Source organism: Pithys albifrons, chromosome 6 (assembly GCF_047495875.1).
Source record: "Pithys albifrons albifrons isolate INPA30051 chromosome 6, PitAlb_v1, whole genome shotgun sequence".
Lineage (NCBI taxonomy): Eukaryota > Metazoa > Chordata > Aves > Passeriformes > Thamnophilidae > Pithys > Pithys albifrons.
The window spans coordinates 54376349-54388553 of record NC_092463.1 but is presented as its reverse complement, the minus strand read 5'-3'; the positions used below and the strand labels follow the sequence as shown (position 1 = coordinate 54388553).

The following is a 12205-nucleotide window of genomic DNA, read 5'->3' as shown; positions in this document are numbered from 1 at the left end:
GTGTGATTTGATGAACTGGGAGTAAGTGACACTGCAATATGAGCGCATGTCTTTCTGACCCACGTGGCTCTGGTATCCTCAAAGTCCTCAAGCAACAAATATACTTCCAAATGAAAAAAAAAAAAAAGAAAAACACTTGTTTTTAATTGTCAAGTAATGGTTGAATAAATAAATTTAAAATAAAATTTATTTGTTGGGCTTAATTTCTACTACAGCTCCAGGTCTGTTCTTTCCTTCTCTTAAGTAACATTAATAGACACCACACACAGTCAATGACATCAGAGCCTATTTCAGCCCCACACTCAATTATATGTTGAACATTAACGCCAGCGGAAGTGCTCCTGTACTGAACGTGTTATGAACTTGAAGAAACCTTTCAGTTTCAACAACCTGTAACTCACCTACAAATAAGGTCATATTAACCTGCATAAAATGGTCTTCAAAGAGCAAACCTCTGTCTTTCCATAAGGACTTTGCAGATACTCTCTCTACAGTGAAATCTTGCAATGTATTTCATGTTTGCAAAGTCAAAATATGAAGGATTCCTTTCTCTTTCCTATGATAAATGACCACTGTTGTTTTAAGAAAAATCAATAATTTGAATAACAAATAAAGAAATGGCTGAAGAGATATCATGAAACTTATGGGAAAAATATAAGAAATGGAAGCAAAAAACTCTTGTGTCTTAAAAGTAACACAAAATAGACAGCAGTGTGTAAAACTGCCACACACTGAAATTTACTAAAATACCAAAGACCAATCTTTTCTTCATTTAAAAAAACAAGACTGTGCCTATAGCAAGCTGCAGAAGCTCCCCAGAAATATAAATTGTATTAGTATGTGAGATTAATACATTTTCACTTTGAACTATAAGATGTTTTAAAGAACAGACCAAACCATTATATTACATATACCATTATCTCTTTGGTTTTATAAAATCTTACAAGTATCATCCTTATTAACATCTGAAGCATCAGCCATGAGGATGAGCTACTTTATCAGGTTTAGTGGTTCAAAGCAGATTCAGACCAGATATAATCTGTGCTTTTAATACAAGGTAGCCAAGTAAAATACCTTGAACTTGCCAATCAAAGCCGCCTCCTAATCCATTGAGTTAATAACTAAAATCACACAGAGCTACATTAACACTTCTGTGTGTTCTAAATGGAATATAAAGGATTCTTTACAGTGACCTCCTTCCCAAGCCACTGAAAGGAAGGTGATTCCAGAGAAACAAAATGCAGGGAGGAGCAAGGACATTCACGTGAAGACAAGTGAGTGCTAACAGGTCAAACAAAACCCCAAGTACTACAATAACTGGTTACTCACTCCCTTGCTCTGCTTTACTCTTAAAAAGAACATCCAATGTTTTATAGGTACCTGGAAAAACCCTGAACCTAAAATAAGACACCACACGGGTGCCTTTCTGTATCTACATCACTAAAAAACACTGAACTCACATCCATTTCACCTATTTTCATCTTCAGTAATTTACTCCCCAAAGAGGGCTGTCCCTCAGACAGCACGCTCCTCTTCACTGACAGCACTGCTAAAAACCCAACCACACTAAAACCCCACCTATTTTACATATTCTATAAAAATAGGTATGTATGTAGTTTATACAAACATACATATATACTTGCTTTTGGGTTTAGTGCATATGATTAACCAGAATGGTGCACTGTACTAAAGGGGAGCTACAAACAAAGATTCATTGAAGGTCTAGCAGGAATTTATCTGAACACAGAGGATTCTGCTGGGCCATGACACCCCAGTCTCCAGAAGAATCAGATGCACTGATGCCACTTCAGTGAGAGCTGCTGCAAGTATCATTCTACATAGAAGTCCCATGGCTTTAGCATTGTGAAATCAGGATTTCACAATGGCTGACACCACATGCTTTAAACTGCGTGGAGAACAGAAACAATTTCTAGTACTTTAAAGTTCTGACTTTGGTAAAATTTTGTCTTTTATTCTTTTGCTCCTTGTTTAACAAAAAGAAGTATTAATTTAGAGAACTACAATGGTATTTTAAAAAAAATAGTTCTGTCACAGTCAAAGTCAGGTTTCTAACATGTCACTCAACATTTAAAGGAAAACCAAAACTCATCTCAAGTCCTTCCCCCTTACAAATCGTCCAACATGCCATGTCACTGGTATGGCTTTGTTGTCCAAGAGCCAAAGAATTCAGGGACTTTTCCCAAGAGCAATCTTTGCTATGCAGCCTGGCTAGCTGAGGAATGTGTTCTATCAGACCACAAACCTTGCACCACTGTCTGTTAATATCAATCACTGTTCCAGAATATACAATCCTTTTGCATATTCCACTGCAGTTTTTTCTAGCAGAGTTGGTTTGCTAGACATGCTAAAACAAGACCTTTCAAAAAAGTGTCATACCAGCTACATAACCTAAAATAGAAATGAAGTTTGAAGTTAAAGGGAGCAGTTCATGGCATATGAACCATCAATCGTTAATTATAATAAGGAAAAGCATTTTTCCTCCAGTTATGATACTCACTAAAGTAAGTTACATTCATCTTTATCAGCACAACTATTCCTATCTCTCACAAAGCCTGCATGTCACTAAATGATAAAAACAACAAGTTTAATCTTGGGCAAGACCTCCATGCATTCTTCTCAGGCATCATGAATCTGACATACCATAACAGGCACACTACAACAGGTACCTCTCTACTGTTGCCAAAAAACAGAAGGGCAATTCTTACTATACAGTGCTGAACTAGAACCTTAGGCAATTAATATAGTTATTCAAAGTAGAACACGTGAATGAAAGCTAAAATTCTTAAAGTAGCTGAAAAAATAGAAATTCAATGCATTTCCATCATTGTAATTCTGAAAAAATCTATGTGCAATTTTTGATCTTAACCATACCAGGACTGGGTGCACATATCTACTACACTGAGATGAAACTGTTTTCTTACAGAAATGTTAGGTCAGGAACTGTAAGGCCATGCTAAATCAGCAAACTGCCCTGTAGCACTCTTTCAATTCTTTTTTAAGAACTCAGCAGGTGTGGAAGTCACTCTGACCTCAGGTTTTTGCAAGCCAGTTCTGCCACCTCTTATGCAGCTACAATGTATATGCAAACCTTGGTTTATATCCACAAAAGATACACATGCACTTATCAGATCTTGGAAACCTCCTTGATGCTCATTTTATCACAATACTGGCTGCCAGTTCAGAAGACTATTTGCTCTCCTGTTGGCCCAGGAAAAAGGAATGTGCTCCAAGCAGAGGCTTGCTAAGCACACACAGTAACTATTTGCTAAGTCATGAGAAAGTGGCAAGTGGCCCTGTCTGCTCAGATTTTACCCTGTGCTGGGGAACTTGCATCAGGAACAAATTTTTCCCTAATGAAGACAAGGCTCCCTTGGTTCCTTACTGCCCCCAAGGGGATTCCTGGTGTTGGACCAGCCTTGACACATGAAGCTTAAAAACACCCTTTCTCAAAGCATCTTTCATCCAGCACACACCAAAATTTATAGATGGAAGATAAGGGAAATGTAACTAAGTACTTTGGGTAAAATGTCACACTAACAACTTCAAAAGAGAACCCATGATCTGATAATCAAAGCCAGGAAACTCAAGCTCTGGTCTTGTTCTTACACTGCAATATAGGCCCATAGGTGTTATAAATTAAGACCATGTCAGAAAAGGTTAACAAAAAATTAAATGGGGGTAACACTATAAACACCCAGCCTAAAGTATCCATAGCATTTCAGCATTTGGAAAGCCTCGTATGAAAGGCACTGTGAAAAAAGCAGCTTGCTTTTTTTTTCCCCCTTTGACAACCTTTCACTCCAAAACTCTCAGTCATTTAGGAGTCCCATCATTTAGTATAACCATTCCATCTGTACAGCATTTGTATCCATTAGGCAGGCAGTGACAGGCACTGAACTAGGCCCTACTGCATCATCCTGTTAAACTGATGGCTATGGAGACCCATCAACAAGACTTCTGGTTTTGCCTTTCCCTGTCATTCATATTCAAACATAAAAAAGCTTAAATGTAACTTCTGAAAGGCTCTTCTCAACAGAGCATCATAATTATGTTTTTCCAAACAAATTCTGTTAAGCTTTGACTTACAAAAACTGATGAGTTATAGGGGGCTGCTCTTTTTCCTAAACATTCTCAGACATAAATATTGGTTCATTAGTCTAAAAATATGTCTTAATACACACACCAAGGCTAATCTCAGAGACTTACACAAGACATACATCATTGTTAAGTTACAAATTCCCTGGAATTACAAAGAAATCTGCAAGGAAAGTATTATCTAGCAACTTCCCCTTTATAAATATGTTGTTATTAAAAGATGAAACAACACTGTGTATTATTTTCAGAATGTCATTCCACAGCTGTATAGTTAAAAATATCTATTTTCATCACTATTTCTGAGCAACACTTTTTACACGCAGTATAAAGACTGTTCCAAAGGCAGCAAGGTCTTCTTGCTGCTTTCCAGTAGCTTACTTGAAGAGTCTGGCTCTAAAACACAGCTTTGCCCTGTAAGACAGGGACAGAGATGGGTGAATACCTCAGGGTACCTCGACAGCTGAAAATTCCTGACTGAGAGTCTGCTGGTCTCACTCCCTGTAACTTCTTTTCACAGTGATAAAAGCAAAGCCAAAGAGACTAAAATATCTGCTTTTTAACATTATCTCAACCCTGTAAGTTCTCACAGCATTTTATGTGCAGACAATAAATCCTGATAAAACTTGGCGAAAGAAGAAATAAAGCACAGAACTATTCCTGACTTAGCCAAGGTCAAAGGAAAAACAACATAGCCTGGACCAATCCAGAACCATACACCCTGGTTCCCTTCTCCAGCCAGTGGAAACTTTGTTGATTGATAGGGTACAATGAAGACAGATCTAGGCACTTAACTCTTCCAATAATCAGGAATATCAATTACTGACTGAACCACCTTTTCTGATAAGGTAAAATGACCATTCTGCTGAAAACCAGACTCATCAGCTCAACAGAGGTACTTCTGACAAATTAAAGGTAAGCTAAAAGGTCAACTAAGGACAACCATTTAATTATAAAAACATTTGTGTAGCCTGGCCATGTACAAGAGCAGTGTTCACCACTGTTATAATCTCATCTTTACAGAGACCACCATTCCTGTAATAAAGGATTAATTGGTAACAGAACTGCCCAACATTTAGCAAATTTAGACCAGTATCCTGCAAGCAAATGTATCAGTAACTTCAATAAAACTGCAAAACCAAGACCACACATGCAACTAAAACTATATGTATGTACAAGTCCTTGCAGATTTAGGGTTTAGCAAATATTTTTTTATCCCAAAATATCTGTGAAAGATTAGTGATGCCATGTTTCCAACAATAATGAGTTCTTACACACTGGTTCAGTAACACCTGATGTTTTTAAAGGGGCACAGATATTTGGATTTTATGCCAATTTAGCACTCGGGTAGTACACTACAGACCATGCAGTTTGATTCAAAAGTGCAATGAAAAGTCAGCTGCGAGTGAGCACCATCCTTCATGCAAGAGTTTGCCATTTGATGAAGACTCCGACTGGCAGTGAACAAAATTTCCTGCACCTTCAGCAACTCAATACCTGCAGAAAATAACTAGATTTCAAGCAAGTTACTATACATGGACATGCACTGAACATCAAAAAAAAGGCATTTTGGGGCCAGCTTAAGATTTCATAGATATTACTATCTTTATAGGCCACTACATTATTTTTTGATTGAAATAACACTAACATACTTTTTTAACAGACAATATGGAAAAGACAGGCAATTACTTTATACAACCCTCAATCACTGAGTGGTTTTACAGCTACCTATTGCAAAAGTACCTAATATTTACTTGCCATTCACTTATTAGATGACATGCAGGAATTTGGCTCAATTACTCTTTTTTAAAATCTGACAAGCCATACTTTCAGTTTTCGCAAGTTTCTTCACTGCCAGTAGAACATTTGGCCCACCTTTATCCAAGCTCTGCTGAACATCTGTTGCATTAAATGAGTATCATCAGGCCCAAAGTCTGCTTAAGAGCAACAAAGGAAAACGTTTGTGGAAAAGGCCAACTAAAGGCAGCACTCGAGCTGCTACACAGGCTCATCCTTCACCCTTCCATCAAGAGATCACCTCTTCTCTGAATCAAACACAAGGATATCCTTTTTTCTCCAATGTCTATAAGCCCTGTGGCTGTGTCTCAGCTGTAAAGCAGAAGTTTTCACCTACCAGGTGAGGTTAAATGGAACAAACCCATCATCTTCCAAAACTGAAACCTGTGGAACTAGGACCTGCTGGTTTTGTTATATCCCGGTGACACGTGCATGCCGTCCAAGCGGATGTCACACCTGGGCTGGTAACCCCGTCTCGCCCCGTCCCCTGGCTACGTGTCCATACACACCCAGAGCGCACAGCCCAGCCGAACCCGGAGGATTCGGAACACCAAACACGACCAGGCTGCCCGATTTGATCCTGAACTCAGCCCAGGCCATTCTTGTAGGCTGCACTGCCTGTAAAGCGATGCGGATTTCGCTACCTCCTTCCCCCGCTGACAAATTACTGCCTTCCGCATCCCCCGCCCGATGTCCCTTAGCCAGTCCCGGGCAGGGCTGGGTCCAGCCCGAGCCACCGCGGGCCCGCACCAAAGGCGGTGTTATCCACCCCTCTGCGGATCACCTTTTCCCGGCGAAGCACGCAGACAATGGGGCAGTTCGTTCCCGCCAGGCGAGGCCCGGGGGCCTCGGCCGCTCCCCGCCGCTGCCCCCGGCCCGACAGCCCCGCCCGGCCCGGCCCGGCCCCGCTGCCATGTGCGGGGACAATGAGCGCCGGGCCCGGCCCGCGCCGCCGGGACACGCGCTGCGGGAACGGGTCGGGGCTGCGGGGGCTGGGGTGGGAGCCCGGGGGCTCCCCCTCCGCGCCCGCCCCGCTCGCCCTCTCCCGGGCCGGCCCCGGCCCCGCTCCCCAGCGCCGCGGCCCCGGCCCAGGCCCGGCGGCGCCCTCACCTCGTTGAGCTGCCGCTCGGCGGCTTCGCGCAGCGCCGGGTCCATGGTGCCGCGCAGGGCCTCGATGATGCCGCTGGGGTCCATGGTGGGGGCAGCGCGGGGGGCGGAGGGCAGGAGCCGGGGCCGCGCCGAGCGCACATGGACCCGCCGCCTCCAGCGGCCGCCGGCGCGAAAGGAAGGGAGAGCGCCAAGGGCCCGGATAGAGCTGCCCCCGCCGCCGCCGGGAGCGGCGCCCCTTCCGCCGCACGGCCCGCCCCGCCCCGCCGCGGGGCGCCGCGGGAGATGCAGTCCCGGCCGGCCCCGCACAGAACCGCACCGCCAGCCGGGACGCCGCGGCAGCTGCGGTACAGACCGACCGAACGCCCGCACAGCCCGCCCGCCGCCTCGGGAGCTGCGGCGCCGCACGAACGGCCCCGCCGCGGGAGCCGCGGTCCGGCACCGGGCGCCCGCCCCGCCCGAGCCGGGCCGAGCCCCGCGTTCGGCAAACGTGCGGAGGAGGCCGTTGTTGTAGCGAAAATCCCTGCCTTCTTCACAGCGCCCGCGTCCCGCGCTCGGAGAGGCCTGGGCGGCGTGGCGGGGAAGGAGCGATGCGCTGAGGCATTGCGTTCACTTTGTCGGGGGCGCGGCGTGAAAGCCGGGCTAGTTTTAGGGAAAAGGAAAAAAAAATTCATGCTGATGTGTCAAAATTGGAAAGGTTTCTAAAACGTCTTATGAGGAGCAGCTGAGGAAGCTAGAGGTGTTTAACCTGGAGAAGAGGAGGCTCAGGACAGACCTCATTGCTCTCCACAGCGACCTGAAAGGGGTTGTAGTGAGCAGAGGACTGGCCTCTTCTGCAGTGAGAGGATCAGAGGAAATGGCCTTAAGCTGAGACAGGAGAATCAGATTAGAAAAAATTGTTTCACTGTTCAGGTGGTCAGGCATTGGAATAGTTGCCCAGGGAGGTGGTGGAGTCACCATCTATGGAGGTTTGCAGGAGGCATCTGGATCTGCCGCTGGGTGATGTGGTCCAGTGGTTTAGGGGTTACAGTGGCAGTACTGAGGTGGCAGTTGGACTTGATGATCTTAAAAGTTTCTTTCAACCTTGATTCCACGATTCTATGATTCTGAAGATGTGACTCAGTCACGAATCAGAACTGGACTGCTTAACTAGGTCGTCTGTAAAGTCACATCTGCAGGTACCATCCTATGAGTGAGAACTGAAGTAATTTCACTTCCACGAGTAGTCATGATAAAATGAGTAATGCTATTTATAAGTTAGTGATTTGTAAGATTTAATTGGCAGTATACAGTCATTCACTGTTGTGCCTTCGTTTGAGGGATGACATGCAGTGATGTACTTGAAATTATTAGTTATTTTTGTGAGAGGAGTTTATTGAACAGTGAGGTAATAGAGTCAAGAAAAAAATTTCACAAACAGCCCATCCTGGAATGACTGAAATGAAGGCACATCTCAAACTGAAGAGCAGAAATGCAAATAACAAAATTTAAAAGTGATACAATTTAGCAAATTGATAAAGGGCATTGTCTCTTTGCAGTTAAACAGTTTCAGGAAATGCCACCCACCCTGCTGTGCTGCTGGTCTTGCAAATGTTTACCATACATGGCATTAGTGTGGGGTACAGGCCTTTCACAACTTGTAACTTGGATGGAGCCAGCTTGGGATGGAGGGTGATCCTCTCTCAGCTGGCCACTGTCCCACACTGTGGCCTGAGGCAGACCAACCAGTACATCTCAGCTGGCAAAATCTGCACTAGTCAGGTTTATCCAGTGTCTTTGTATATATGGAACAGCATAATAGACTCGCTTTTGTATATAGTTTTTCCAAATCAGTAATTTTTCCATTATTGCTGCTGAACTAGAACATGAATTTCTCAATTTCTCTTGCTACTGGTTTGTTGGTGGGGTTTTTTTACATATTGCTAAAAAATGTGATTTTCACAACGTAGGTTTTTTCTCCTGAAAGTGTGAAAACAAGTGACTCATTTAGAAAACTAAACAGCGAAGCAACAATGAATGTCTGGCTTTCTAAGTAAGTCTGGAAGACATATGGACCCAGATGACCCAAGTGCAATGTACCATAATTTCGGGATATGATGTCATACAATGTTTTTTTATAAGTTGCCCAGATCTGCAGTCACACTCCAATTCTAGATGTTGCCCAAAATAAAGGTGAAATACTGTAGATTCAATACCATTAAAAATGCTGCAACAAAGTCTTTTCCTTGCTTTTGTGTCATAGCACAGATAACGAGATCAAATCTCAATGCTCTTTGTATCAGAGGAGCAAAGCAATAATGCCTCCAACCAGGGAGAATTTAGGTGCTAAACTGATCCAACAACTTAGGAAACAGAATATATCTTCTCTAATAAGTACTTCAAAGGACAGAGGGCTCATGGCATGCTGGTTATACATAATGCTCTGTGTCAGATGTACAGATATGGAATGCTGCAGAGAAAAGCACAATGGGATGTGAGCCGTTGTCAGCAGAGGGATTGTGGCAGGAGAAACTTATACCAGAGCTGCTACTGTTTGGATACAGAAGTGAGGACGAAAAAATGTTGTGCAAAAGAATATGTAAGCTATTGTCCAGCCTGAGTACTCTGAAAAAGTAAACCTTGCATGTCCAGGAATGTTTGCATTGCCAAGGATGTTTGTATTCACATCTTCGCTTGCCCAGAAGTAATAACAATAGCTTTCTTCGGGCAGGATTAATTGCAAAAACGACTCACAGAAAACAGTAAATGCAGCATTCAGTCAAGGTGGACATTTCATATAGATTGGATGCCAGACTTAAGAAGAAACATCCATGAGGTTAAAAAGAATCTATCACAAATCTGAACAATTTGTTGGTAGGTTATATTTGCCACGGGTAGTTTAGTGATAAAGAGAGAGATGGAATAGTAAAGATCAAGGAAAACTGGCATAACAGCAGTTTGAGTGGAGCAACCTACCAGATGCCAATAGACATCAAACAACAAGGGACTGGTGAGCTGTGGTGTCTTGAATACTGACAATTTTGTCAGAATTAAATAAATATACCCGGTTCTGTCAGATACTTTCTTTGAACAGTATTAGCAGGACAAAAGAGACTTTAAGCCTACCCATCACAGCACAGCAGTTAGTGAGGACTTTGGCCAAAACTGTTTAGCAAACAAAGGAGGCATGAATAAGTATCTTGCAAGATGCAACAGATGAGTTAATACAAGACTTTAATTTTTATGGCAAGTTTCAAATCGCAGGAGTTACCATTGGACAGAAATATGTCCCTTAGCCAGACAAGCCTCATCAAATTCTTCATCCCAGAACAGAAAAAAATGTGTACGTGCTGCAGGGATTAGCTGCCCAGTGCTGTTCTCTTGTTGTGTAGGAATGCTACATGTACAATGTAGACAACCTCAGGCTGCTGTGGGAGAGCAGAGCCTCCCAAATTATCTCATAAAGGGCGGATGTGGCATTGCACAGGCCTCAGATATTGGATGCAAATCGGTCGCAATTACTCGTGAAGATAAACATACTCTCACAGTGTCTGTCTTGGGGTTAGCAGTCGTGTATTTTCCCTGGAAGGCTGGAACACTAACAAAGACAATGTTTGTCAGCTTTAATAAAGTAGAATACTCCCTTGGAGCTGACTGCAAAGCACTGCTTAGCATGTGTGCCTTTCTGGGGTACTCTCCTCTTTACTGTCAATGGAAAGCTAGAAGCCAAAAACTGTGTATAAAGGGAGCACATCTATCAAAGATCCTTCAAGTCAAGTTTGGGTGCTTTCACCAGATGGGTCTAAAGAACTGTGCATTAATTTTAATGCCATGTACGTACCAAAAAAAAAAAGACAATAACTGATAAATGCTGCTATCAGCAGTTCTGTGTCGGAACAGATCTGACAGCAGCCAAATTGACCCCAGCTATGCAGAGTGTATTCCTGCATCAACAGCATTCCAAATATCAACACAGGGTTTGGAAAAAAAACACTTGCATGTGAGCATACTTACTGGTCCTACAGATCCAAAGAGAATTTGAAATAAATATAAAATTCACTGTAGATCATTGTGAGGGCTACATAAGAGTGGCAAAACAATCCTATGTAGATGGGACAAGCTGGTAACCTAAACAACAAACAGAAACTCACTTCAACGAAGCCAAATGTGAAGTTACTTATGTTAAGAACAGAAAATGGAGGCAGGTTTCCATACACTGGAAGGATCATCAGGGATTCCATGGGCATGCAGGTTGACATGAGCTCCCACCAGAACATTGTGGCAAAGACTTAGCACAATCTTTGAATTGAAAACAGAAGTCTGAAAAGAGGGAGTGGGCAAGTGATTTGTCCCTCCTTTTGGTGCTGGAGACACAGATGCTCCACTGCCAGAAAACAGCACTGGCATTTACAGTTTTTAGGTATTTTCAAATTGCAGTGTATAAAATAGCCCTCAAAATAGCCCCAAAAATTACTTGAAGAGTTTATTCTCTATTTGAAATGTCCAAGTTAGGCTTATGGCAAAAGTTATGAAGAGTCATTATTACTGTATGTCACGACTATCGCAATGAGATAAAGCAGAGATTTAGTGGGCAGTGTAAGGGAGGTTCCTTGTGGAATCCCTGCTCTGAGGCTGGATCCAGCCAAGAGAGCAGAATGCCACAGCATGCCCACCCTGTGGTTTTACAGCTCCCTTTATTCCCCGTCAGGCAGCTGGGAGGTGGCTTCACCTCTAAGGTAAACTTTGCTGGAATTTTGTTCAGGATGGATGTAAGGAAGACACTAAGCTCCTTTATGTATCCATGAGCTCAGTAGTTGTTCCACCCTGCCAAAAACAAGTAGGAGCCACCCCCACACCCTCCAGCCAGATGGCAAGGCTGGAACAGATGCTAAATCCCATATTCAAACAGGTTTCCCTGGGGACAGATGCTGAAAACAAGGTTTGGCCTAATGGCTGGTGGAAGTGTATATAATGGAACATCAGGAGTAGCAATGTTGAGATGAAGAAACACTCTCTGTAATAGAGCTGAGGATATTAAAGTCCTGAGTAAATGCCAAGGCAATAGAGATTTTTTAGAGCTCTTACCCCAATGTTTTATTAAAAAAAATTAAACCCCATGCAAAACAAACTAAACAAACAAAACCAGAAAACACAAAAATCTCTGATGTATGATTCTGAGTTCAGAAAAACTGGACTTCTTTATAAACAT

At 43.1% G+C, this 12205-nt stretch overlaps 1 protein-coding gene across 1 annotated transcript in view; it reads right to left on the bottom strand.

Annotated features, from left to right (window-relative positions):
* The window catches only part of IPO7 (importin 7), a 34036-nt gene extending 26810 nt beyond the window's left edge, over window positions 1–7226 (bottom strand). Inside the window, exon 1 of the mRNA XM_071558945.1 lies at window positions 7021–7226. Coding sequence (XP_071415046.1) covers window positions 7021–7104 — 84 coding nt within the window. The 5' untranslated portion in view covers window positions 7105–7226. The remainder of the gene's footprint in view (window positions 1–7020) is intronic.
* Between the last annotated feature and the right edge of the window lie 4979 nt (window positions 7227–12205).